Source organism: Mus musculus, chromosome 5 (genome assembly GCF_000001635.26).
Source record: "Mus musculus strain C57BL/6J chromosome 5, GRCm38.p6 C57BL/6J".
Lineage (NCBI taxonomy): Eukaryota > Metazoa > Chordata > Mammalia > Rodentia > Muridae > Mus > Mus musculus.
The window spans coordinates 16,004,344-16,031,093 of record NC_000071.6 but is presented as its reverse complement, the minus strand read 5'-3'; the positions used below and the strand labels follow the sequence as shown (position 1 = coordinate 16,031,093).

General features: G+C 38.3%; 1 protein-coding gene across 11 annotated transcripts in view; it reads right to left on the bottom strand.

Moving 5' to 3' along the window:
* The window catches only part of Cacna2d1 (calcium channel, voltage-dependent, alpha2/delta subunit 1), a 440,248-nt gene that overhangs the window by 343,418 nt on the left and 70,080 nt on the right, over positions 1 to 26,750 (bottom strand). For all 11 annotated transcript variants that reach the window (XM_011249744.3, XM_006535619.4, XM_011249742.3 and 8 more), the window contains exons 2-3: positions 18,619 to 18,700; positions 5,229 to 5,345 (exon numbers count right to left, since the gene is read on the bottom strand). In XM_011249744.3, coding sequence (XP_011248046.1) covers positions 5,229 to 5,345; positions 18,619 to 18,700 — 199 coding nt within the window. The remainder of the gene's footprint in view (positions 1 to 5,228; positions 5,346 to 18,618; positions 18,701 to 26,750) is intronic.

Below are 26,750 nucleotides of genomic sequence, written 5' to 3'. Positions count from 1 at the left end.
AGACCCCTTCAGCTCCTTGGGTACTTTGTCTAGCTCCTCTATTGGGGACCCTATGTTCCATCCTATAGATGATTGTGAGCATCCACTTCTGTATTTGCCAGGCACTGGCATAGCCTCACACGAGACAGCTATATCAGGGTCCTTTCAGCAAAATCTTGCTGGCATATGCAACAGTGTCTGCATTTGGTGGCTGATTATGGGATGGACCCTCGGGTGGGGCAGTCTCTCCATGGTCCATCCTTTTCTCTTAGCTCCAAACTTTGTGTCTATAACTCCTTCCATGGGTATTTTATTCCCTATTCTAAGGAGGAATGAAGTATCCATGTGGTCTTCTTTGGTCTTCTTTCTTTTTGATTTTCTTGTGTTTTGCAAACTGTATCTTGGGTATTCTAGGTTTCTGGGCTAATATGCACTTATCAGTGAGTGCATATCAAGTGACTTCTTTTGTGATTGGGTTACCTCACTCAGGATGATATCCTCCAGATCCATCCAATTGCCTAGGAATTTCATAAATTCATTCTTTTTAATAGCTGAGTAGTACTGCATTGTGTAAATGTACCACATTTTCTGTATCCATTCCTCTTTTGAGGGGCATCTGTGTTCTTTCCAGCTTCTGGCTATTATAAATAGGGCTGCTATGAACATAGTGGAGCATGTGTCCTTTCTTGTGGTTATATAAGCAATCAACAATTGCCGGACAGATAAGACTCTTCAGTGGAACTTCAGTGAAGAACAAGCAAGCTGTACAGGGGATGTTACTGATACAGCTTTCATTTCTCATCACCCAGTCTGGGATGTGCTGTTCAGTGGTGCAGCCTGCTGAGTTACCCATGCTCTCTCTAAGCAACACAAATACACTATTGGTTCACCAAGCTAGACATGGATGGAATTGTGTCAGCTGACTGCTGCTGAAGCCTATCTGGTGTGAAATGAAGTTTACATCTCCACTGGACAAGTGACACAGTAACGTGTAAGAAATCTAAGACCATTAGCTTAACATCTAAGAATCCTAAGTAAACTATTCAGTTAGATAAATAAGCTAGTTCTTCCAGAAACAGAAAGACAAACCTATTTTATACTGAATTAAATTATTTTTTTTCTCTTTTCATTTTCAACTCTTAAGTTGAATATCAAGGTTAAATTAAGAAGTAGAGCAAATTACATTATTTAAAGCTTCACAATGAATTGGAGTCATTTAATTAAAGTTACTGGGATAACGAGAGAGAGAAAGTATATGCAATAATTAGAAAAGTGTCAAAAGAAAAAAACTGTTTATTCTAACCTTGATCCTATTTTCTCTACACAAAGGCCCAGAGACAATCATTTCCTAAGCAGATCCCAGCTTCTGGAGAACAAAGAGACCACAGATTTCATCTACATCCATCTCTCCAGAGACCCCATTGGATTGCAGATTTCATCTACATCCGTCTCTCCTGAGACCCCATTGGATTGTTTTGTTGAGAAGCTTTCTCTCATGCACTGCTCGTTAACACTTGCACTCATTTCAGTCTATTTCACGCTGAAATGCATGCTAATAGCAATATTAAATGATTATTTCACGTTTACTCCCAAACATCATTAGAACCAAGGTTGTGTTAGAATTAATCCAACAGTATTCTCAGGGCAATCATATTGATCCAGTTTACAAGATATCTCTGAAGAAACTTTTAGAAAAAAAAAAGCTGTAAAACAGATAAATCATAAAAAATAATATGGCTAAACTTGTCAGTATGGGTTAAAAGGTTAAAATAGTGTATTTATCAGGGCAGGATATCTACAAAGCACTAATAAAAAGGAAGTATGGCATTGAGACAAATCATTAGAACACTCATATCCCCTCTTCCAAATAAAACATCCCAACTAAAACTTCAACACGTGTTTAGTTTTCCCTTTCCCCTTTCCTATTCCACACTTCTTCAGCGAAACGATAAATGTGTTCAGTCTGTAAAGCAACTCCTAGAGTTGGAAACACCCGAGTGTGCCCCCTTTCATCTTCTGACTGCCCAATGGGCTTCATAAAGCACATATCTGCACCACCTGGAAGCTTATTAGAAATGTAGCCCTTGCTCAGGCTACTCAATAAAAATCTGCATTTTAACCAGAACCATACGTGATCTGTGTGCATATTAAACTCTGAAAGCACCGCATACATTACTTATTAGATATATTTCCTTGGGCAAATTTCAAGAGCTCTGAAAGACCCAGTTTCTTTATTGAAAAGTGAGATTAATAATAGTATCCACACCATAGTATTAATGTGAGAAGTAATTAGATCACTCTACTTAGTATAAGCACATGATAGAGTCTGATTTTAAGTCCCATCATCTACCTCTTATTTGCATGTTCATAACTTTTCAACTATGTTTTGAATAAAATTATAAGACTACAACAAGCAGCTAAATTAAAGCTCCTTTAATCCAGATGTCTCCCTTCCCATAAGCCTACAGCAAAAATAGAATTAAAAACAGAATTAAATTAATAATGCCATTTTGCAACCATTCATAGCATAACATGGCACCTGTGCGTCAATTAGCTTCAAAATATTTCCCTATGAAATCATCTTTTCTATTTTTGTGGAATCAATAAGTTAAACAAAGAACTCAGTGTGCAAACAAACATGAGCCTGTCTCTCAGACATAAGATCTAACTAATTCTCTACTAATTAACCATTATGACTTCTGCACTCTGCCACCATGCAGGTGAGATCATCGCTGAAACCCCCACAGGGAGCAAATACAGACACTAGTTGTCTTTAAATTCAAGGATAAGTGAGAAATATAAAAAAGTCTTTAAAAGACCCATTTCAGTTCCATTAAGATGCGATGTGCATGGTTTTATTCTACAGAATCTTACACACCTTAATCAGAAACTTAAGCTCATTAGTAGAAAGAACCTAAATGCTATTGGAGGTTGCAAACATTTGCATCTCTAAATGTTTTAAAATGATATTACTCTTAAATAAATTGAAGATAATAATGCTTTAAGCAAGTTTATCTTACCATGGACTAGTCCTTGCTATATATTAAAATTATAATAAATATTGAATCTGATAAACCACATAGCAATAGAGATTCCTGCTTCAAATCCTGGATACCTTAAGAACAATAGTCAAAACATTTGAAAGTGTCTCACAGTGCATATAAGAATTTGAGGGCCAAGAGAACAGTGTGAAATCTAACAAGAACAAGTGGTGGTGTTTGACACACATATAATAACGACCTAAAAGAATGCTAAACTGGTGGTAACTGGGTGGGGTGGGGGGGGGTGTGAGGGGGTAGGAGTGCTTACAAATAGAAAGTCCAACCATTATATGATATTAGCATTTCACAAAATTTCTTCAATCGATAATAATATCAAAGCAAAATCCCAGTATAGATTTCTCAGGTTAATTACGTGCTGAACATGTTTTTTATTTTTTTTGATAAAAAAATTAAGGTTTGAGTAGCCTTAAAGTACTTCTTAAAAGAATGGCATGGCAAAAGACTTAGGTTACAAGCTACTTAGCACAGTGATCAGGGATTAATAGAAGAAAAAAACTACATAATAAATAATCATGGGAAAATTAGCTAGAAAAAAAGTTCATTTAAATTGAAGCCTGAAATTATATACTAGTGGTTTACAAATGTATTAAATACTGGGATATGAAAAACAAAACTTGGGAATCTTTAGCACCAAGAATGGACCACCTTTAAACCAATTAAAGAATGCAAATGTGCAAATGACATGAATAAATATTTCACTGCACACCAAAGGAAAGGTGACTGAACATATCTATTCTTCAGAAATTAGCAGAGGAACATCCCATTTTGTAGCCATTTCTTTGCAGATAATTAAGAACTCTGACATTGTTGCATCTGTTCAGTATATGAACTAATAAGACCTTAGATACACCAAGTAGAGAACTAAGCTGACCAAACGTTTTGGCAGATTACAGCTACCATACTGTATGAAATGCTTTTCTGAATTCGCTTTTGTCTGGCAATTCTACTATCTTGGACTGAATGTATGCCGCTCTTCAAATAACACCTAAATATGTATATCATCTTCCATTAGTATTGTTGTTTTACTTTTCTTGATGTCCATCACCTATGTTCGTAAATAGTTATGAACATATTAACAGTAAAACTCTAGAAATGAGCAATCCATACTTTTTAAGCCTCTTGCCATTCTGATTCCCATGGGAACACCTCACTTCGTGTTGCCCAGAACATGATTCTCCCTGCTGAGGCAGGATGCATTCACTAGAGCAGTAGCACATCAGTTATCACATGGCCAGGAAAGTCTCACCCGCTACAGTCGTTTTCAATAGCACAATGCCTACTGTACTCACCTCATTTTACCACTAAGGCATGCATCACCTGAACTATCATCACAAGATGGGTGAACACGATTGAGCAAGATATTTGGAGATAACTTATTCCTTTACTATAATTTTATTAGTGGTTATTGTTATTAACCTCATATCAGTTTATAACTAAAACTTGATCATTGTTTAAAAAATACACTATGATTAGATCAATAGACGCTGCATCAGCAAATTCAAACTATCATGGAGAGATGGTAACTTTTAAAATTTGGATTGCTACAGAACATGTACGTGCAGTATGTTGTTCCTACTAGGTGGTATCAGCATAAGGTGGGACTAGAACTATATATAAATTAAAACTAGATGAAAGTCAATGAATCATATAGATACAGTGTGGATGAAAAAAGCAAGCCTCTGAAGGCTACATACAGTATGATACTGAAAATCAGCAAAGATTTAAACATTATGTAGCAAAGCAAGTATATATAAACTTTTGGTAAAGCTCAGACGTGACTAATCAATTATCTCACACACTGAACACTTCGGTAGGAATATGGGATCATGGGATAGGAGAGTACTACAGTTTATGTGCTAGCAATAATAATGAGGTTATATTTTAGCATAAATTAAAATGTGATCAGTAGATTATCGTATATAATAATTTACATAGGTATTTCATGTATTAGCAATATCTCTCATGTATTATAAAAAGAAAAAAGTAATATAATAAAAATAAAGCAAGAGGTAGAGGAAAGCCATCTGTTTATGTGGGATTGATTCCATTGACCCCATGAACCCCTCAGTGAACGCGATTACCAAGGGGAAAACGTATATCAAATGAGAACTTCAAATACAGCAAGCAACACAAACAACACAGAGCCACGAAGCAATAACTAGAAGCGAAGGCGCCATCTACACTCACCACCAGGGCCTTAGATCTGTTGCTTAGAAGCTTCTCAATGTCTCGGGCTGCAATTTCAACCAGTTGGCGTGCATTGTTGGGCTCCACAGTATACAAATCTTGGTATTTTTCATAAATCTATGTTAAAGAAAAAGATAATTGAGAAGAGCAACAGCTGTTTCTTTAGGTCATAAATTCCTATTATGATGCATCTAAAACCAAAACCGAATAATTAGAAAGATCTACTCTTTTACCTTCATCGTGATTCTTTTAGAGTTTGGATATATACCAGAAAAACATGCACGAATAAATGTACATTTTCTCTAAGACAGCCAGATTGCAAAAAACAATAGGTTAGGCCACTTGTTATAACATAACATGTGTTCACATGTACACTGTTGGGGTAGAGGCTTTTCCATTCCCTCAACTTCAAAGCTTGATATTGTCACCCCCCTCATTTTAAGAAAGGAGGCCACCTAGGAAATAAAGAGAAAACTATACATGAGAGGTGATACCTGGAAGACAGGCGTGTGTGAACACAGTAGAAGATAGGTCATACCAAATGGATCATGGGCTCCTTATAGAAGCTATTCCCCACTACTGTGGCCATGAAGGGTTAAGTTTACCTCTGAAGTTTATGGAGAGCAGTAATGAGGGACTGAGGATCACTCTCTGCTGTGCTTCACTGCAGGGAGCCAAGGCCCTCTAAGACAGTTCACAGCTAGAGAAATTAAAAAGTTCAAAGTACTGATGTGGATGTTAAAGGTGTATTTTTACAATTATATTAAATATCTATTTTTCTGTTTTTGATAATTCTTTACTTAAATCATTGAATAAACTATGCCAAAGTTAACATAGTATATAAAATTAAGACCCAGCCTCATATCTAGGGCTCAAATTGATGTCTGCAGAAGGATTTTCCTCTGGTGGAATAGGCTGCCCCTGGTTCACAAAACCTATCCATTGCCAGCAGGCAGAGGAACTGTACTGGGGGAGGGGGCATGGCAACACTTGTGGCTGGAGGGTGATCCGAGAAGGAAATCCCCTATGCCCGGAGCAGATGGGACTCACATGCATGACTTAACCATCATTAAAGCCAAGGCCTGGCAGCTTTTTATTGCTTTGTAAAGAGTGAATCCAGGCGTATACTACAACCAGTTCTACTTGCTTGTATTATTTTATTTTATTATGCACAGGTTCTAAGGCCTGGTCCCAGCTGAGCAAGGATGGTAAGCAATGGATGCTCAATTCAACTATATGTAAACTCCAAACCATTTATCAGTCAAAGCAGATATCCACTTTTCAATGAAGATACACACACATACATATTTATGTATATATACTTTGAGGTGTGTAAGGTGCTAAAGATTGATTTCAGGGAGTTACCCATGTAAAGAAAGAACTCAGCTATTAAAAGCCACTATCCTATGACTATAAATTTAGACATCATAAGCTAACTAATATTTTTAAGGCTGTAAATCGCCTGCCATGTGCTCTTTAAAGTAATTTATTTGAACTCAAGTATTTTGAGCACAGGTCCATTCAGAATATTCCAAAAATTAGTTTTGTGGTTTAAAAACCTCTTAATTGGTTTCACCCAGGTCTCTTGCTTATGAGCAGATGGCTTAAGCTTTCACAGGTTGGATTATCATGTCCTGTCCTAAACACCCTGGCTATCCTTGAAGATTTCCTCCCAACATGAACTTCTTTCATTTCAGACTAAACTGAGATTCTGGAACATCAATATGTGAATAGATCAATTGATTCCAGTTACAAATAGATAAACCTTAACATCATTTTAATTGATCCAACACAGTCCTGCAGTAAGAACAATACAGCTAATTGATGTGCAATGTACTGGTACTTGTATCATTAATATCTTGTGCATTTCTCAATGAAGTCTCCTTTCTTGTGATAAAGGGGGTGTAAAATATGTTCCACAATTACTGGAGGGGATTCAGACTTAAATTTACTAGGTCACACAACATGTGCCTCACCTGTCACTATGTGTCTTCAAGGATGAAAATATGTATATATTATATCTAATGTATACAGAATATTTTAGAACATTGTCTCTCTGATATTATTTTTAAATACTTATGAAATCCTATAGTGTGCCTGACCTTTATTATTTGTGGGTTCTTTTATCCTTTATCTCCCCTGGTTTCACCCCCTATCACAAGATAGGAGAGAAAGGAGAGAGGAAAGGGAGAGAGGGGAGAGAGGGGAGAAAGAGGAGAAAAGGGAGAAAGGGGAGAGAGGGGGGAATTTTGTGAGAGAGAGAGAGAGAGAGAGAGAGAGAGAGAGAGAGAGAGAATTCCTGAATCTAATTTCATTCCTTTTGTTTCCTCATTAACAAGACTACTAACAAACTACAAACAAACTTTTCAAAAAGAACAACCACGACCCACAACCCACAACCCACCCCTATCAGGGCTCTACCATTTATACACCTGCTGAAAAATTCCCAATGTCACCCAACAGCAGAAACTATCTGCAGCTGGCAAAACGATGTCTCTACTAGAGCATGAGACAAATCATAGTCAGCTACCACAGTCAAATCAATGCAGGCCCCTATCCCCACACCTGGGGTTAAAACAAAAATATATTCTTATAATATGTCTGTGTTTTTTAAAGAACGCAAAATTCCAAAATTGCCACTGCTCTATAGTTTAAATATTGACTGACCCCTAATTGCTCGTGCATTATAATGGTACTATTGGGAGATAAAGGAACTTTTGTAAGGGGTAAGACCTTCTTGGAAGCTTGTTAGAACCTTGGTGAAATTCTCCTGAAGGGATTGAGGAAACACTGGCATTCTCTCTACTTTTCTCTTTTGCTTCCTGGCCGTGAGGTTAGCATTTTCACTCTGCCACACTCTACAACTATAACCTGTTTGCTTGTCGCGAGACCAAAGCTATAAGGCCAATAAGGCATAGACCAGAAGCTTTACTGAGATTAATAATAATAATAATAATAACCAGTTAATTAATTTGAATATTTCATATAGTATAGAAAGTTGGCTATCATAAGTATTAAAAGTGAAATCTGCTTCATAATGCTGAAATATATTGTTAAGTAATATTAAGTCTATAGTGCCAGTGCAAATATCTGGGTGTATTAATACTATTACTTTATTGTAAATTGTACAATAAAATTGGAATGCTCTCTTAAAATAAAAAATGAATCAATATTATACTACAATCCACTGAAAAAAATATCTAATTTTATGATTTAAAAAAGCTTGATAGCCTTTCGGCTGGCGCAAGCACCAGGTCACCTTGGGTGCTGAATCGGTGGACACCCCCACGGTCCCCAGAGAACTCTCCACGTGATCTTAGGATCACTGGTAAGTGGAACACAACATCTGTTCCAATCCAATCGTGTGGGACCTGAGACAGAAGTAGGGAAGCAGAAAACCAGCCTGACCAGGGGAACAAGTCCCTTCCAGTTGGCTCCAGCACCAGGTCATCTAGGGCGCTGAGTCAGCGAACACCCCCACACTCCCGAGAGGACTCTCCAAGCAATCTTAGGATCAATGATAAGGGGAACACAACATCTGTTCCAATCCAATTGTGATGGGCCTGTGACTGCAGGAACAAGGACACCAGAGTCTTTCCTTACCAGAAGCTTCGGTTCCTTTTGATCAGTTCTGGTTTACCTTGGTTTCGAACAGACCAGACAGCTCCACAGTTTTCAAAGGAGACACCACTTCCAGGCACTGTAACATGCCCAGGATCTTAGTACAACAGGATCCCAGGATAACAGGAACTGGGTAACACCAGTATTTCAGGGTCTCAGGGGAAGCTTGACTGCCAAAAACTCGGACACACCCAGAATCTCAGGATCACAGGAGCCCACAATCAAAGGATCACAGAGAAAGCTGGACTCTGAGGAGTCCGGAATCAACTGGGATTATAGAAAGGACAGGTTCCAATAAGATATATTGAGGGCAGCAGGCACTTCAGATAATCAGATGGCAGGAGGCAAGCATAAGAACAGAAGCAACAGAAACCAAGGTTACTTGGCATAATCAGAACCAAACTCTCCCACCACAGCAAGTCCTGGATACACCATCACACCAGAAAAGGAAGACATGGATCTAAAGTCATTTCTCATGATGATGATGGAGGACTTTAAGAAGGAAATACAGGAAAACACAGGTAAACAGCAAGAAGCCTTTAAAGAGGAAACACAAAAATCCCTTAGAGAGTTACAGGAAAACACTACCAAACAGGTGATGGAATTGAACAAAACCATCCAGAATCTAAAAATGGAAGTAGAAACAATAAAGAAAACCCAAAGGGAGACAACTCTGGAGATAGAAACCCTAGGAAAGAAATCAGGAACCATAGATGCAAGCATAAGCAACAGAATACAAGAGATGGAAGAGAGAATCTCAGATGCAGAAGATTCCATAGGGAGCATTGACACAACAATCAAAGAAAATGCAAAATGCAAAATGCAAAAAGATCCTAACTCAAAACATACAGGAAATCCAGGACACAATGAGAAGACCAAACCTACCTATAAAAGGAGTAGATGAGCATGAAGATATCAACTTAAAAGGGCCAGCAAATATCTTCAACAAATTTATAGAAGAAATCTTCCCATACCTAAAAAAAGATATGCCCACGACCATACAAGAAGCCTACAGAACTCCCAACAGACTGGATCAGACAAGAAATTCCTCACAACACATAATAATCAGAACAACAAATGCACTACATAGAATAGTAAATAGAATATTAAAAGAGGTAAGGGGAAAAGGTCAAGGAACATATAAAGGCAGGCCTATTAGAATTACTCCAGACTTCTCACCAGAGACTATGAAAGTCAGAAGATTCTAAACAGATGTTACACAGACACTAAGAGAAGACAAATGTGAGCCCAGGCTACTATACCCAGCGAAACTCTCAATTACCATAGATGGAGAAACCAAAGTATTCCATGACAAAACCAAATCCATACAATATCTTTCCAAGAATCCAGCCCTTCAGCGGATACTAACGGGAAAACACCAATACAAGGACGGAAGCTATGTCCTAGAAAAAGCAAGAAAATACTCCTTCAACAAACCTAAAAGAAGACAGCCACAAGAACAGAATCCAAACTCTAACAACAAAAATAACAGGAAGCAACAATTAGTTTTCCTTAATATCTCTTAATATAAATGAACTCAATTCCCCAATAAGAAGACATAGACTAACAAACTGGCTACACAAACAGGACCCAACATTTTGCTGCTTACAAGAAACCCAACTCAGGGAAAAAGATAGACAATACCTCAGAGTGAAAGACTGGAAAACAATTTTCCAAGCAAATGGTCTGAAGAAAATTGCTGGAGTAGCCATTCTAATATTGAATGAAATCAACTTCCAACCCAAAGTTTTCAAAAAGACAAGAAGGGGCACTTCATACTCATCAAAGGTAAAATGTTCCAAGAGGAACTCTCAATTCTGAATATCTATGCTCCAAATGCAAGGGTAGCCACATTCATTAAAGAAAATTTAGTAAGGTTCAAAGCATACATTGCACCTCACACAATAATAGTGGGAGACCTCCAAACCCCACTCTCATCAATGGACAGATCCTGGAAACAAAAACTAAACAGAGACACAGTGAAACTAACAGAAGTTATGAAACAAATGGATTTAACAGATATTTACAGAAAATTTTATCCTAAAACAAGAGGGTATATCTTCTCAACACCTCATGGTACCTTCTCCAAAATTGATCGTATAATTGGTCACAAAACAGGCCTCAACAGATACAAAAATATTGAAATTGTCCCATGCATCCTATCAGATCACCATGGACTAAGGGTGATCTTCAATAACAACATAAATAATGGAAAGCCAACATTCACGTGGAAACTGAACAGCACTCTCTTCAATGATACCTTGGTCAAAGAAGAAATAAAGAAAGAAATTAAAGACTTTTGAGAGTTTAATGAAAATGAAGCCACAACATACCCAAACTTATGGGACACAATGAAAGCATTTCTAAGAGGAAAACTCATAGCTCTGAGTCCCTCCAAAAAGAAACTAGAGAGAGCATACACTACCAGCTTGACAGCACACTTAAAAACTCTAGAACAAAAGGAAGAAAATTCACCCAAGAGGAGCAGAAGGCAGGAAATAATCAAACTCAGGGGGAAAATCAACCAAGCAGAAACAAGAACTATTCAAAGAATCAACCAAACGAGGAGCTGGTTCTTTGAGAAAATCAACAAGATAGATAAACCCTTAGCCAGACTCACTAGAGGGCACAGGGACAGCATCCTAATTAACAATATCAGAAAGAGAAAGGGAAACATGACAACAGATCCTGAGGAAATCCAAAACACGATCAGATCCTTCAACAAAAAGCTATACTCAACAAAACTAGAGAACCTGGATGAAATGGACAAATTTCTAGACAGATACCAGGTACCAAAGTTAAATCAGGATCAGATTAATGACCTAAACAGTCCCATATCCCCTAAAGAAATAGAAGCAGTCATTAAAAGTGTACCAACCAAAAAAATCCCAGGACCAGGAGGGTTTAGTGCAGAGTTCTATCAGACCTTCACAGAAGATCTAATTCCAGTTCTTCTCAAACCATTCCACAAAATAGAAACAGAAGTTACTCTACCCAATTCATTCTATGAAGCCACAATTACTCTAATACCTAAACACATAAAGACCCACAAAGATAGAGAACTTCGGACCAATTTCCCTTATGAATATCGATGCAAAAATACTCAATAAAATTCTTGCTAACCGAATCCAAGAGCAAAACAATTAACCATCATGACCATGTAGACTTCATCCTACATAGGGATACAGGGATGGTTTAATATACGGAAATCCATCAACGTAATCCACTATATAAACAAACTCAAAGACAAAAACCACAAAATCATCTCGTTAGATGCTGAGAAAGCATTTGAAAAAACCAAAACCTCTTCATGATAAAAGTCTTGGAAAGATCAAAATTTCAAGGCCCATACCTAAACATAATAAAAGCAATCTATAGCAAACCAGTAGCCAACATCAAATTAAATGGAGAGAAGCTGGAAGCAATCCCACTAAAATCAAGGACTAGACAAGACTGCCCACTTTCTCCCTATCTATTCAATATAGTATTTGAAATCCTAGCCAGAGCAATTAGACAACAAAAGGAGGTCAAGGGGATACAAATTGGAAGGAGTAAGTCAAAATAACACTATGTGCAGATGATATGATGGTATATATAAGTGACCCTAAAAATTCCCCCAGAGAACTCCTAAACCTGATAAACAACTTCAGTGCAGTAGCTGATATAAAATTAACTCAAACAAATCAATGCCCTTTCTCTACACAAAGGATAAACAGTCTGAGAAAGAAATTAGGGCAACAACACCCTTCACAATAGTCACAAATAATAAAAAATACCTTGGTGTGACTCTAAGGAAGTGAAAGACCTGAATGATAAGAACTTCAAGTCTCTGAAGATAGAAATCAAAGAAGATCTCAGAAGATGGAAAGATCTTCCATGCTCATGGATTGGCAGGACAAATATAGTGAAAATGGCTATCTTGCCGAAAGCAATCTACAGATTCAATGCAATCCCCATCAAAATTCCAACTAAATTCTTCAACGAATTAGAAAGGGCAATCGGCAGATTCATCTGCAATAACAAAAAACCTAGGATAGCAAAAATTCTCCTCAATGATAAAAGAATCTCTGGTGGAATCACCATGCCTGGCTTCAAGCTGTACTACAGAGCAATTGTGATAAAAACTGCATGGTATTGGTATAGTGACAGACAGGTAGACCAATGGAATAGAATTGAAGACCCAGAAATGAACCCACACACCTATGGTCACTTGATCTTTGACAATGGAGCTAACACCATCCAGTGGAAAAAAGACAGCATTTTAAACAAATGGTGCTGGCACAACTGGTGGTTATGTAGAAGAATGCGAATTGATCCATTTTTATCTCCTTGTACTATGGTCAAGTCAGCAAAACCTTGCTGGCATATGCAATAGTGTCTGTGTTTGGTGGCTGAACGGACCCTGACATAGCTGTCTCTTGTGAGGCTATACAAGTGCCTGGTAAACACAGAAGTGGATGCTCACAGTCAGCTATTGGATGGAACACAGAGCCCCCAATGGAAGAGGTAGAGAAAGTACCCAAGTAGCTGAAGGGGTCTGCAACCCTATAGGTGGAACAACAATATGAACTAACCAGTACCCCCAGAGCTCATGTCTCTAGCTGCATATGTAGCAGAAGATGACCTAGTTGGCCATCATTGGGAAGAGAGGCCCCTTGGTCTAGCAAACTTTATATGTCCCAGTTCAGGTGAATGCCAGGGCCACAAAGTGGGAGTGGGTGGGTAGGGGAGCAGCGGGGGCAGGAGAGGGGAGTGTATAGGGAACTTTAGGGATAGCATTTGAAATGTAATTGAAGTAAATACCTAATAAAAAAATTGAAAAAAAAGTATGTTGTTATTTATTATCAAAGATATTGTAGAGGCTTATGAAAGTTTCCTTTTATATATATGAAGACAGTTTTTAGATTTGAAAAATTTACATAGAGCTTCATAATGAATAATATCTATTCATTCTATTCATAAGTATATTGTTTCCCATCACCTAATAATATATATCTCTATAATCTTAACATATTCACTTGTCACTATTTAAAACATGATCTAAGTATCTTTCCTTCTTAATTCTTGCCCTTTGCTGAAAGTTTGAATGACCGTCTTCATTGTCATTTATACCGTTTCTGCCATAAAGGAAGAGTCAGTGTATTATAAGTAGGATGGAGTTTTGGCACCAGACAGAGTTTCAGGAGAGTCCTGTCACTGCCACAATGCTGTGAGATACTGGCTTATGTTTTTCTACAGGAAAGAGTGTAAACCTGAAAGAAAACTCAAGAGAAGATGGTCTGTCTTGTGACACACTACTATGCTTAAACATTTTAGAGTCTTAAATCATCCGACAGCCACGCCTGATGGTCACAACAGAAAGATAACTTGTCACCTGCATCTTCTTCCTCGGTCCGAATCTTAACTATATTGAATGGTTTTCATTGTTACATTTCGAAACCAAGTTTCACTGTGATAATAATATAGGTTATAGTTTTTAACTCTTCATTAAATAAAACTCTTTCAAATCTCCTTAATCTAAACCGAATCTGTCTTTCCAGCATGATCTTGAAAATAATACATTTTAAAACATTACAAATACACAATATACCAAGTGGTACCACTTGCTAATATAATTCTTAAAAGAATTCGTAAAAAAAAAAAAAACCTAGAATTATGTCATCATAAAATGCAAGAGCTATCCCACCCAGGCTGAGATTACTGATAGGAGCTGCAATACCTTAGAAAGTTTCCCTGAGATGATGAGCCTATGTAAATAAGGAGCCACAGACACTTGCTAGTGAATAGGAGTCTGAGACAGAGACAAAGAGAAAGAAGGAGATGTGAAGACAATTTTCCACAAAAGACAGAAGAGATCTCCCAGGTGACTCTATCTCCTTAAGTGGCTGCAGCTTGCTTTCCCTGGGGTGAGTGTGGCAGGAGCAATGAAATGTAATGACAGAGATATTCTGACTGGCAGGATTCTCTTCCCTGTTAATACAGTGTTTTCAGATGCAGGAATGAATGGCCCAGGAAAGACATGAAATAGCTTTTACTCATCAATTTATTTTTAGAAAAACCTTTGCATAAAGCAAATCCTCATTACTACAGAGCCCATTCATTTAGACTATCTCCTAATTTGGATGGGGGCCAAATTTTGAGACTATCAAGATAAAACCCTTTTCAGCAGATTAAGGAAAGAAATGGGTTCCTTATGGATGTTTTATGGACTCACAGATGTTGATTTCAAGAATATCACAAAGGCTTCAACTTAAAAACATATCTGCTAGTGATTAAACATTACATTCTCCATCTATCAGTTCAACCACAAACTCCTCCTTGGCAGAATGTGGGAGTGTACATGTTCAAGAATGACAGAGGGTACTTTTCAATAGTTTATGATTTAGACTGTTAAAAAAGAGCTTCCTAAGGCGAAGCTCAGAGCTCTTACCCTGCATGCAGAAGATCCTGGCTTCAATATCCAACAGCACAAAAAAGAAAAGAAATTGCATGCTGTTTGTAAATATTGGGATTTTTGTCCTGTTTCATAGACAATAATATATAAGTTTTATAATTACGGCTTCAGTTGTATGTTATCACATCGTAAATATATCTTTATCTAGAGCTATTTCCTCTGACCTCTTTCATTGCTGTAGAAATTGAGTTGAGCATTTTTGATAAGGATCCCATGTTTCTGATTTTTTTAATTGCATTAAACTATATAGCACTATAACTAACTTTTGCTGTTTCAGTGTGAGCCAAATGCCTTACAACTAAACAACTTGGTATCTGCTTCCCAGTCTTTTCCCAGTACATCAGTGGTTCTCAACCTCCCTAATACTGCAACCCTTTAGTACAAGTTCCTCATGTATAGTGACCGCCAACATAACATTATTTCATGGCTACTTCATAACTGTAATTTTGATATTCTTACCAATTATAATATAAATATCTGATACACAACGTCCCAAAGGAGTCACAGCCCACAGACTGAAACCCACTGGATTAAATGAAGGCTAAAAAATAACAACAAATGGAAAAATTAGCGACTAGTCTGGCTAGTCGGCTTGCTGCAGGAATCACCATCTTTCCTCCTGAGACTGAATTACAGGCAAGCTACTGGGCCTGCCTGGCAGGTCTATGAGTGTGGATACCTGAGCTGTGGCTGTCAGGTTTCTGAGGCAAGGACTGTACCTGCCAGCCACTTCTCCAGCCCGTAAGCTTGTCCTTTCATACAATAATTTACTAATGTAGGAAAATTTAGAGAATTCATTCAACAATATTAATGATTTTTCTTTTGCTAATATTTCCTGAGCTCATAAAGGCATTTTCATAAAATTCCAAAAATAATTATGCTAGAAATATAGGCAATTACAGTGGTTCTTGGCCTTTGCTTCTGGTCTTACGTTAACTAAAGAAGAAGCACAATTTCTACAATAGTGACTGTGTTAGTACAAATCAAACAACAACAGAACCCCTGCTCAAAAGGCCTCTAATCTCCACTCAGAGTTCACTCTCCACTTTGGAATTTCTCAGCTAATTTTAGCTTTAAATACCTATGGGAAGTAAAACAAAACAAAACAAAACCTAAACTAAACTAGCAAACAACCCCCACTACTACCACCACCACCACCACCACCACCATTTGCACACATCATAAACCTGTTCTCTAGGGAAAGAAATGAGGCAGAAAGGATCATGTATCTCTTCTCCCGCTTAGTACCCACATTCTTTTTCCAACAATAAATCTCTCCTCTTTTCTTTTCTCTCTTCCTGCCCTCCTCCCTCTCCCTTACATTCTCCTTCTCTCTCTCCCTGTCTCTCTTCCTCTCCTTCTTTCGTCCTCCCTCATCTCAAATCCCTCCACATTATATGGCATGCATGTCTTTACAATCCTTCTGTCACTCTATTATGGCATGTGTCTCAAACAAATATATAGACTTTATCTTCTTCATTGTATGTTGCTGTTTACCCATTCATCAGTATTTATAATTGTCCAAGTAATCTATACCATAGAGAAAAGCATAATAGAAACCAGATTAATTTTTTTTACATTATGATTTTTGAAGAAAAATAGAACACAAGTTTAGCAAGAAATTTTCCCATAGGAACAGCAGGAGTAACAGGGATGGCAGCCAGGTGCAGAGCCATGAGGCTACTGAAGGAATGGGGGCAGGGGCAGCAACTGTTTATTTCTCATCTTGCCAATAAAAGCTTTAAAACTTAACATTAAAATCTGTCATTTGTCTCTGTGGTTGAATGAAAGCTGTCCCCACAGTCAACTTAAATCTTTAAAAAAATAAACCTTAACAGAAACCATCTGCTTCTACAAATCCTATCCCTTAAGTACGGGTCCACATACTCCCCAGCACAGGGGCACAGGGTCGTGTATTTATAAAGTGAATCCTAAACTGGAGCTTACACCCTCCCTGTATCTGTGTCAAAGCACTAGAGACCATCAATATTGACAAAAAATATATTTCACCTCCAGGGTGAGTATGCCTTCTCAGAAACATGAAACTGGAAATGCTTATCTCAGACTTGGGAATAGCTACATACATATACACAGTGAGCTATCTTGGGGCTGAGACAGAAGTCTAACCTGAAATTCATTTATAACGGATGCATCTCTTACATCTCTGAGGGATGTCACACAGTGTGATCAGTATACATGCATACATTGAAATTGCACTCCATCATACCTGAACATCAACCCCACAATACAAAAGTTTAAGATTTGACAGTATTTTCAGCTTAGATTGTTCAAGTTCGGGATATACAATATAACCAAGGGAGGCTCAGCACATTCTGGGATTAATATCTGCATCTTTCATAGAAAGGCATCCATGGAAAATTGTGAAGTACTTCTCAGGTTTTCTTTGGGGATTTCTGATCCAGACGTTAGCTATGTACCTATGTTTCTCCCAAAGGACATTAACATGCACATGGAACACTTGTGTCTGGGAAATTTAATTTACAAAATGCCACAAAATCCAAAACTTTTTGAGTACTTGGCTTGACAGCAAGAGTAAAACTACCTACCTGACCTCCGAAAACCGTTGCACATAAAACACAGGTGTCCTAAGTCGGAACATAAATTGTTTTCCTGCATAGGTGTATGTGAATCATTTAAAAATTAGTGTTTACCATTGGATCCTGACTTAATTTTTATGTGCATGAATAAAAAAATTAAACTCCTGGACATGTCTGGTTTCAATCCATGAATCTCTTTTCATACAATTTCATCTAGGTTGCTAACACAATATTTATATGATATAATCCAATCACTTTCCAAACTCATCTTAGAGTAATCTGCACAGTCGATTGAGAATATCCTTTTAATGGTGTCCCCATTTTGTGAATCAGAGCCTTTATACAAATCTCAACGACAAATCACAGTCGATGGGTGTGGTTAGAAACACTTTTCAAATATTTTTAAAGTAAAATCTAACAACAAAGATTGAAGCAGTGTTCACACTGAGGACACTCAAACTTTAAGTCATCATCATGGTGAAATTCTAAAATACATTCTCAAGACTGTAGGCAGAGATTTTAACGGTGTATTACATCTAAATATGAATCTGAACTGAGAATATTAATAATTTCATTGTTAGCCAAGGCATCCTGGTTTCCAATAACCATCTATGTGCAGGGGTTACCAAAAAATTGACTATGATACCTGCATGCAGAGTCATATCCTGTCTGTAATACAAAGCTATGGTTTCCTAAAGGACACGATGGCACCCAAACTAACAGAGGGTTGACAAAATGTGTGACTGGGAATACTCACATCAGCAAGCTGAGTCACTCCACTTGCTGTTTTTGCCAGTGTGACAAGGTCTTCTTGCATCTTGTCCACCCATGACTTGATACTGTGGAATCAGAAGAAAGAAAGCTCCATCAGAATTCCTGCAAATACTGTTAGCACATTGATATTTTATATATGTACTTCATAAAGTTAAGTTTTTAGTCTCCATCCCTAGTTCCCACTAAGCTCCCCTTCCCATTCCTCCTTCAGACAGGAAAGACTGTTAAACCATTGTTACACTAGGGGTTTTAGTTTCAAAGCTTATTTTAGTTGGAGTTATTTCTTTTGATTTGGTTCATATGTTTGCATGTGTGTACACGCTGAAATGCCCCCAAGTCAAAATGAAAGAAGGACCAGGGCATCTTGGGAATCAAAAGAGTTAACATTTGCTCACTCACAAAATTTCATGAAAACAGTTACTAAGTACAGCCTTAAAAAATACACATGAACTATGTATTCTGATCACAAAATGAGTATTTAGAATCATGTCATCAGCTGACACCAATACAAACCACAAGGTTATAGACATCTCAATATACAAAGGCTAAGCACATTTTATCTTCCCAGCTGCACTCACTCTGTGGTCCTGAATGACTGGGGCAGTGCTATAGTGTTCAAAGGACTGTTTTACTCATAAAAATTATTCCTTCAGCATTTAAGTTCAAACACTTTCAGATACTCTCTTCTAATTAATGCATCGAATATCTTAAAACATGAACTATTAATATCAGTATGTTTTATAAACATCTAAATCTGAATAGCACTCAGTGTCCAGCATTTGAATGAATGCAGTTCAGTGTTCAACAACACAATGTTCTTATGTGGCATAGCATGCTTCAGGTCTAAAATGTGCTGCCTTCTCTCCAGGCTAACATAAAGAGGCTGGGTAACAGAGTAAGGATGCTTAGAAGACGGTTTGTGTTTGAATGTGAACTTCAAGCGTATGGGATTTGAATAAAGGAAAATGAAGTGTGCGCATCTTCTCTGCCTTCAGTGGTGGATTCCAACAGTTCATTAAGTCATCAACTTCGTTTCAGAAACAGAATAAAGAAAATAAAACGCAACTTGAAAAAGAGACTGAAATACTGACTGGGAGAACACACACACACACACACACACAAAAGGGTTAAAGAAAGGAAAGAAAACTGAAAGTCAGCCATAAAGAGGATGAGGTGCCTATAGGAAAAAAGTCATGATTTACATTGTAAGCAAACCACTTAGAGAATAAAATATATAGAACCAGGAATACTTTAGCACAAATAAAATCAATATAAATGTGATCTCAATAAGTCCGTATGTATAAGGGAGAGAAAGGTAAATGACTATCAAAAAAAAACAGCTTAAATAAAATTTACAGAACCATCAAAATAAACAGTGTGAATAATGTCCCATATTACAATTCATGCCATTATGAATTAGTATACATAACTGAAAAACAGTACAAACGCTACCCCAATCAGTATTGTTACTACTGTAATTACATAAGTAAAACTGTGCTCACTCTTACAATTAGAAGAAAAAAAATCACATTAGTGTACACGTAAGAGCACAGACTACAGACAGTACTTTTTAATTCCAGTCAGACTTTCTCAGCTACAGACACTAAGTCCTAGACTTCAGAGGGAATGAATCATTTCTCAAATATAATCCCTTAACATTGACAAGTGGTAAGAAAGGTTAGACATTCCGAAACTGGAGGAAGAAGGGGGTGAGGGACAGGGAAAGAAAAAGAGAATGTGAGTGTGTGTGTGTGTGTGTGTGTGTGTGTGTGTGTGTGCACATGACTATCGTCCATTCCTGAACGTGATCTGTGTCATCTTAACATCCAAGTTCATGGTCACTAGTAACGTTCACAGAGGTTCCATTCACTTTGGGGCTGAGAAGTTATTCAGGACCCAAACAGTCTTCTCTGCCCCAAATGACAAGCTGCCATGAGCACTTTCGAGGCACAACCTTCTTCTTTAATAGATCCTGTTTTCCTTTTTTAACTGTTACCCAATTTTTTTCAAATATTACAGAAGCTGGAAGAAATTCAGAAAATATAACATTTACATGCAATAAACTGCATCACCCACCACTAAAAATGTTTTCATATTTTCGGTCACACTGTCCAATAAGCACTAGCACATGCTAGAAAGTATATCAAAAGACAAACTGGGATTAAAATTAGGTCTGGACAAAGGAAAACAAGAATAAGAAGAATGTGGTGACTGAGAAATGTCTTTGGTGCTAAGAGAGAGTTATTTAATGCCTAAATCCTAAGTTAGAGAAGCTGGAAGAAGGACTGTAGGAGAGAAAGACGTTTCACCAGCCTCAGCTCCCCTCCGTTTTTACACTGGCTCTCTGACTGCCTCTAGGAACCCAACTGATGTAAGAGCTAATTAACAAAAGAAAAGCATAAATGTTTTATTTGTTTTCCATGTACATGGAAAGTCACATTGGAGCGTGACGCTCAATTACAAAAGACAAAGGACATCACGGGTGTGGAGGATCAACAGGACAAACGAGCAGCTGGACCCGAAAAGTCAAACTCCACAAATGCTACCAAGAACCAGACAGGGAATAGAAAAGGGAGAAAGATCAAGCTTACTTCCGAGTTTGTTTATATTCAGGTAAACTAGACCCCCAATTACCCATGTCTGGTGATCAAGGCTGTTTCTTAGTTTTAATACATAAAGAACATTACTTCCAAAAGAATTTCTTTGGTTTGTTGGGTGTGTGTGTGTGGGGGGGGGGTGACCCTTTCTTAAGTCCTATTTTCTTATGTGACTAAATCAAGATGCCAAATTTACATATTTGAAGTGACATACCATCATTAACACCTTCAAAATGTTCATGCAGTAGCTACTTAAAAGGTGATGTTTGAAAGACAAGTAGAACCTGGCAAGATTAAAAGGAATCAACAACGAAGGCACAGAGAACACAGGGCTCTCAGTCAAATCAGCCAGTGTGACTAGTTGGAGACCATGCTATGTCTAGACAATGAAGTGACAGGAAATTGGAGGTAGGTTAATTCAGCCAGGAAAAAAAAACACCATCTCTTAAGTGATATTATTACTAGGGATGTGGTTTGATTGCTCAAAAAGGATGGTGGTATCAGAAAATGAGAAGCTAGACAGTAACAAGGTCAAGGAGATGCCTTTGAGCATGAGAAAATACATTGTCCTGACACCAAATAGATGGTAGCTGGAGGTCAGGGCAGAAGAAGAGAGGGTGGAGAGGCAAGAAATAATATTTACTCAATTAACTCAGTAGTGGTAGAAACCTTTTGCTCGGTGAAATTCTAAACTCTGCACAGACTCCAGGTACTTCCGGAAGCAACAGGTGAGTGGGAGGAAAATCTGGCAGGTGATTTTGGAAGTTTCTCAGGAGCAGATGCGGGCATTTTGATCCAGGGTATCAGAAGAAAATGCAGAAGCGCACAGTAGAAGGCATTAATTAGCTTAGAGTCTTCGATGAATTGGTCTCTGCTTGTTTGTTGTTCTAGTGCCTTGCTGGGAATTGATCCCAGGGTCTTGCACATGCTGGCCAAGTGCTCTGCCACTGAGCTACACTCCAACCAAGGAGATTGCTTTTACTGACTGTGAGATGTTTTTCAGAGTCCTGAGTATACACTAAGCAATTGAACGAAACAGGTTCAGCACTGGCAAAAGAAAAAAAAAAAAAAAAAAAAAAAAAAAAAACCTGTGCAGAATGTAAAGTTACAGTGTCTAGCGAGGACAAAGGCAAATCAATGTAGCACTCCCTAAAGATCAGGTACAAGGAAGGAAATAAGCAGTAATTAGAACTGAGGAAACCAACCATTACTGAATGGGTAGAGGGATCTGAGTAGTGGCATGAAAGGGGCATGTAGTACAATGTAACCACAGAAGCTTTAAGGCCAAACAAAGCAGCTTCATGAATGATGGATCCACCCAGGCACAAAAAAGTCAGAGAGGAGCATGGAAGAGAATCAGACACTGAGGTCTTGAGGATCCCATTTGTTTTTACAGTGTGTGTGTGTGTGTGTGTGTGTGTGTGTGTGTGTGTGTGTGTGTGTGTTTTAAAACGAGATAGGGCTACTGACATGTTTCTTCGTAAAAGGTCAAAAAAATAAAAAATAAAAGTGGAAGATATGTCAGAGAGACCACATCTTCTTTGGCAATGATGGAGGTGGTATACATTACACTAAAGGGGCACTCTAGATTTGGCAAAACAATCAAGAAAACTATGCCTTCAGACCTTCTCCTACCCTTCTCCTCTAAAGATTGTTATGGTCCAAGTATCTATCCTGATTCACGCATATATCAAAAGCCCGTGTTCTGCTAAAGAATAGCAGAAGTGGACAGACCATGCAGACGTTCCCCAGGTTACTAGTGTGCAAGCATTGTCTCCTATTGTCCTGCAGTTGTCCTTCAGCTGACTGTCCAGAGACCATTGAGTTGTAGTTTGGCTTCTGTGTCTTCATTTCATCAAGGTTTCCATGTCGCTAAAATGTTTTATTACCAGTTAATTTGCATGCTATACTTTTTTTAACCTGTGTGTTTCAATTGGCCCATTTTAGCTTCATTCTCCACTGGCTGTGATTAAACACCCGGACAAGAAGTTCAAGGTATAGTCCATCCCAGTACAGATGCCAAGGAGGCGGGAGCTTGAAGCAGCAGGTCATGTTGCATCCACAGCCAGGAGAGAGAGATGAATACAAGCTGCTTCTCAGCCCTTACTCTCTGACTGTACAGCCCAGGACTCCCTGCCCATGAAACTGTCCCACCACAGTGAGCAGGTTTTCCAACTTCACCCAACACAATACCATACAGGCATGCCTGGAAGCCCATCTCCTAGGTACAACTATATTCTTTCAGGGCAGCAATCGACACCATAGAATCTGAGACACGAATTCACAATACTTAAGAAATAGTAATTCTAGCATCTAACACACAGACTGTATCATAACCATGAGAAGGTAAAAATGCAGAATGCATCCACAAATAGCAAAATGAAGGGAGAACATGGTGCATCTACCCCAAGGGAAGATCTTCTTTCACACAAACTTGAAGGAAATGTTACAATTTTTGAGGCAAGTGGAAACAATTAGAAAAACTAGAGAACAACTTTGAGCTCACTAGCTCCTTTCAATTTTTCTTGATTTCCTGAGTAAGAAAGGGGAAGTTATCTGTTTATTCGACAGTAGGACTTCAGGAAAAGGAATCAGAAAGGGAGACTGGAAAGATGACTAGAGAATACTTAAAGCTTTGACCTACACTGGAGGACACACTGTTCACTGGGCCCGTCAGCATGGGTATGAGTACATCTTATCACCATAGGCTGCTGACAACAGGATGGAAAGGACATACTCTCCATCAACGTGGTGTGAAGGGAGGACACGGGCAAGTAACATCACGGTTCTAGCCATTTCAAGGTCTCTGCTGATTCCAAACAGCAAAGACTGCTGAAATATGCATTCGATTTTTAATATTACATTCATAAACTACCTGTTTACTAAATCCTTTATCTGTGGAATCAGACACCCTATAACACAGTGACCATGAGAATGCTATATATTAGCAAATTTTCAAATTTTTCTCAATAGCTTTTTAAAGTTTTTATCCTAACAGCTTTATTTAAAAAAAAAAAAAAATCTTGCTGTTCATGGTAAGGAAAAAAGCGGCCAGAGTACACATATTCCATATCCTTCACTTCAAACAACACATATGTGTTTTCAAAGAAAAGATATTTAAGCTGAAAATGTGCTTGAATGGTAGAATCTGCTTAGATCGGGAAGATGGCTCAGTTCGTAAAGTACTTGCCAGCTAAGCATTAGGAACTGAGTTCTGACACCCAAGCACTTATCTGGGCTTGCTGGGCAATGGGGGCACAGCCTTTAATCCCAGGAGTCAGGAGGCAAAGCCAGACAGATCTCTGTGAGTTCAAGGCCAGACTGGTACATGAAATTGTCTGGATATGTAGTGCTTGTTCTAACATTCCAAATTCAAGTGTTTATTGAGTGGCATAGCAAAAAATTAGGTATTGTAATCCTCCTAAGTTCTTAGAACTCATTTCACAGTTACTAGCAAGGCTCCAAGTGTTTAATGTTCTCTACAGAGTCAATGTAACAGGAAGCAGCCAACAGCATTCCTAATGAGGCAAATATCTTATTGAATAAGTGAAATATTATGTATGCCCATTTCATTTTATGGTATACAAATAGCCAAAATCCTAGAGACAATATATGAAATGTTTTATTTTCATGGAGGTTAAAAGAAAAAAAAAAAACTACCATCAAATTAATGCTCTTTTTGAGATTCAGTCTGCAGGTGACACAGCATCCTTTAGAAAAATTCCATTCTCAAAAAAGAAAGAAAAACAGTAATCTGTTTCATTTTGTACATTTTTGAGGAACATCAAATGCAGAAAAGCACAATTACACCTCATTTCATCTATTGTAAAGTGCAACAGTTGAGTACGAAGTATCAAGCTATTGATTTAATTATTTTAAAAGCTAAGCTGGTTAAGCTAAGGTATTGCTGGGGTAGACCAATGAGGTCACAGTGAGAAGAGGAACTGCTGCTAAAAGAACTTGGCCCCGCCTGTGGAGGGAGGAGTCAGAAGGTTATAGTTTACAAAGAGGCCTGCCCTTCTTTCTATGTTGATGTGGGGAAGTCCTGTGGAAAAATAGATCAAGTATCTAAAGCCATTGCTATTTGTAGGGGGAAAGTATTAAAACAGACACATTTCTCACACACTATTCCACTAGTATTTGCCATGGAGACAAAAGAAGAATGTGGGCGCAGAGAAAGGAGATGAGCTTGCTTTGCTGCAGTAAGGGGCTGCAGCAGAGGAGGAGCATGCGAGAGGCATCACTGCTGGCCCTCTCCCGAGGCACGTCTCTGCCTTTGCATTCTGTTTAAGCAATAATTTTATATTTAACATCAGTGAATAAAAGCCACAGTGGTGCCGTAAGTAGCCGGGAACAATTAAAATGCCCCAATAGCTACCAAAATAGCCATTTCAACTGTGCTAACATCTAAATAACATGTTCATAAATTTCAGTAACAAGATATTTCAAAAGTAAACTGTTCTACTTGCTATAAATATTTAACCGATGATAAACTACTCCTATTTTTGTTATATAATACACCACCCACAGTGTCCCTGAAATTGGGTAAAAATAGCATCGAGTAACCCAAAGACTTAGGAGGCATATAAATTTGCTAAATATGCCTTTCTTAGAACGTGGTAACAATACATAGGTGAGTGTGTGTGCCTGTGTGTGATAAAATCACTTGGCATCTACTTTATATCCTAGGATAATTGTGTGATGGGTGAGCTGTTCCAGGAGCACTCATTCCTGAAATTACTGGCAATTTAAGCATTTTCAGTAACACTGCTGCTCTCTTACAAGGAAGCTGTTTCAACAGTCGAGACGCTTGAGGATTCGATTCCGTTTTCATGCAGAGGAATCCTGGGACCCTGGGAAAAGGATGTGATCACACTCATCAGGGTGGAAAGAAAGGGCCTGGCTCCTGTGGGAGACAAAGCCATGTCCATACCTAAAGCTCAGTCTATGCTCTTCAAGTGTCTCTGCCTTTGCTTCCCATTGGCCTTTGCCTCAACACGTGCGAATCCACTTTACAACTAATCGTGTTCTCAGCTTTCAAGGAGCAAAGAATCTTCTCAAACAACACTTGGTCTGCCATCTTGGAATCATTTTTTGTTTTATCTGCCTGCTTTAAGTTGTTTTAGTTAATAGTCTCTGCCTAAACGGCTGCAATTCGTTTCCGAATTCCAAACAGATAAGCAAAAGCTTTTGGGTTGATATTATAACGTCACAGATTACCTGGGGGGGGGGGGGAACGAAGGAGGGGGGAGGGGGAGGGGCGTCCCATGTGGGATTTGCTCCCTGTAGCCCTGAGCCCTCAGCCTTTTATCCCACAGCACCACAGTTAGTCATAACCTCCAGCACCATCCCTGCAGAGCCTGATGCCAACTGGGGTGTCCCACATGGCCACACAATCTGCCGCTGGTGTTTCTATGAACCAAATGAGCTGAATTTCTAATTGCTCATTACAAAACCTCCATTCATTTTACTGAGGGACCCCTCTCTCCCTTTCCATTTGGATTTTTCTTCGGCCACA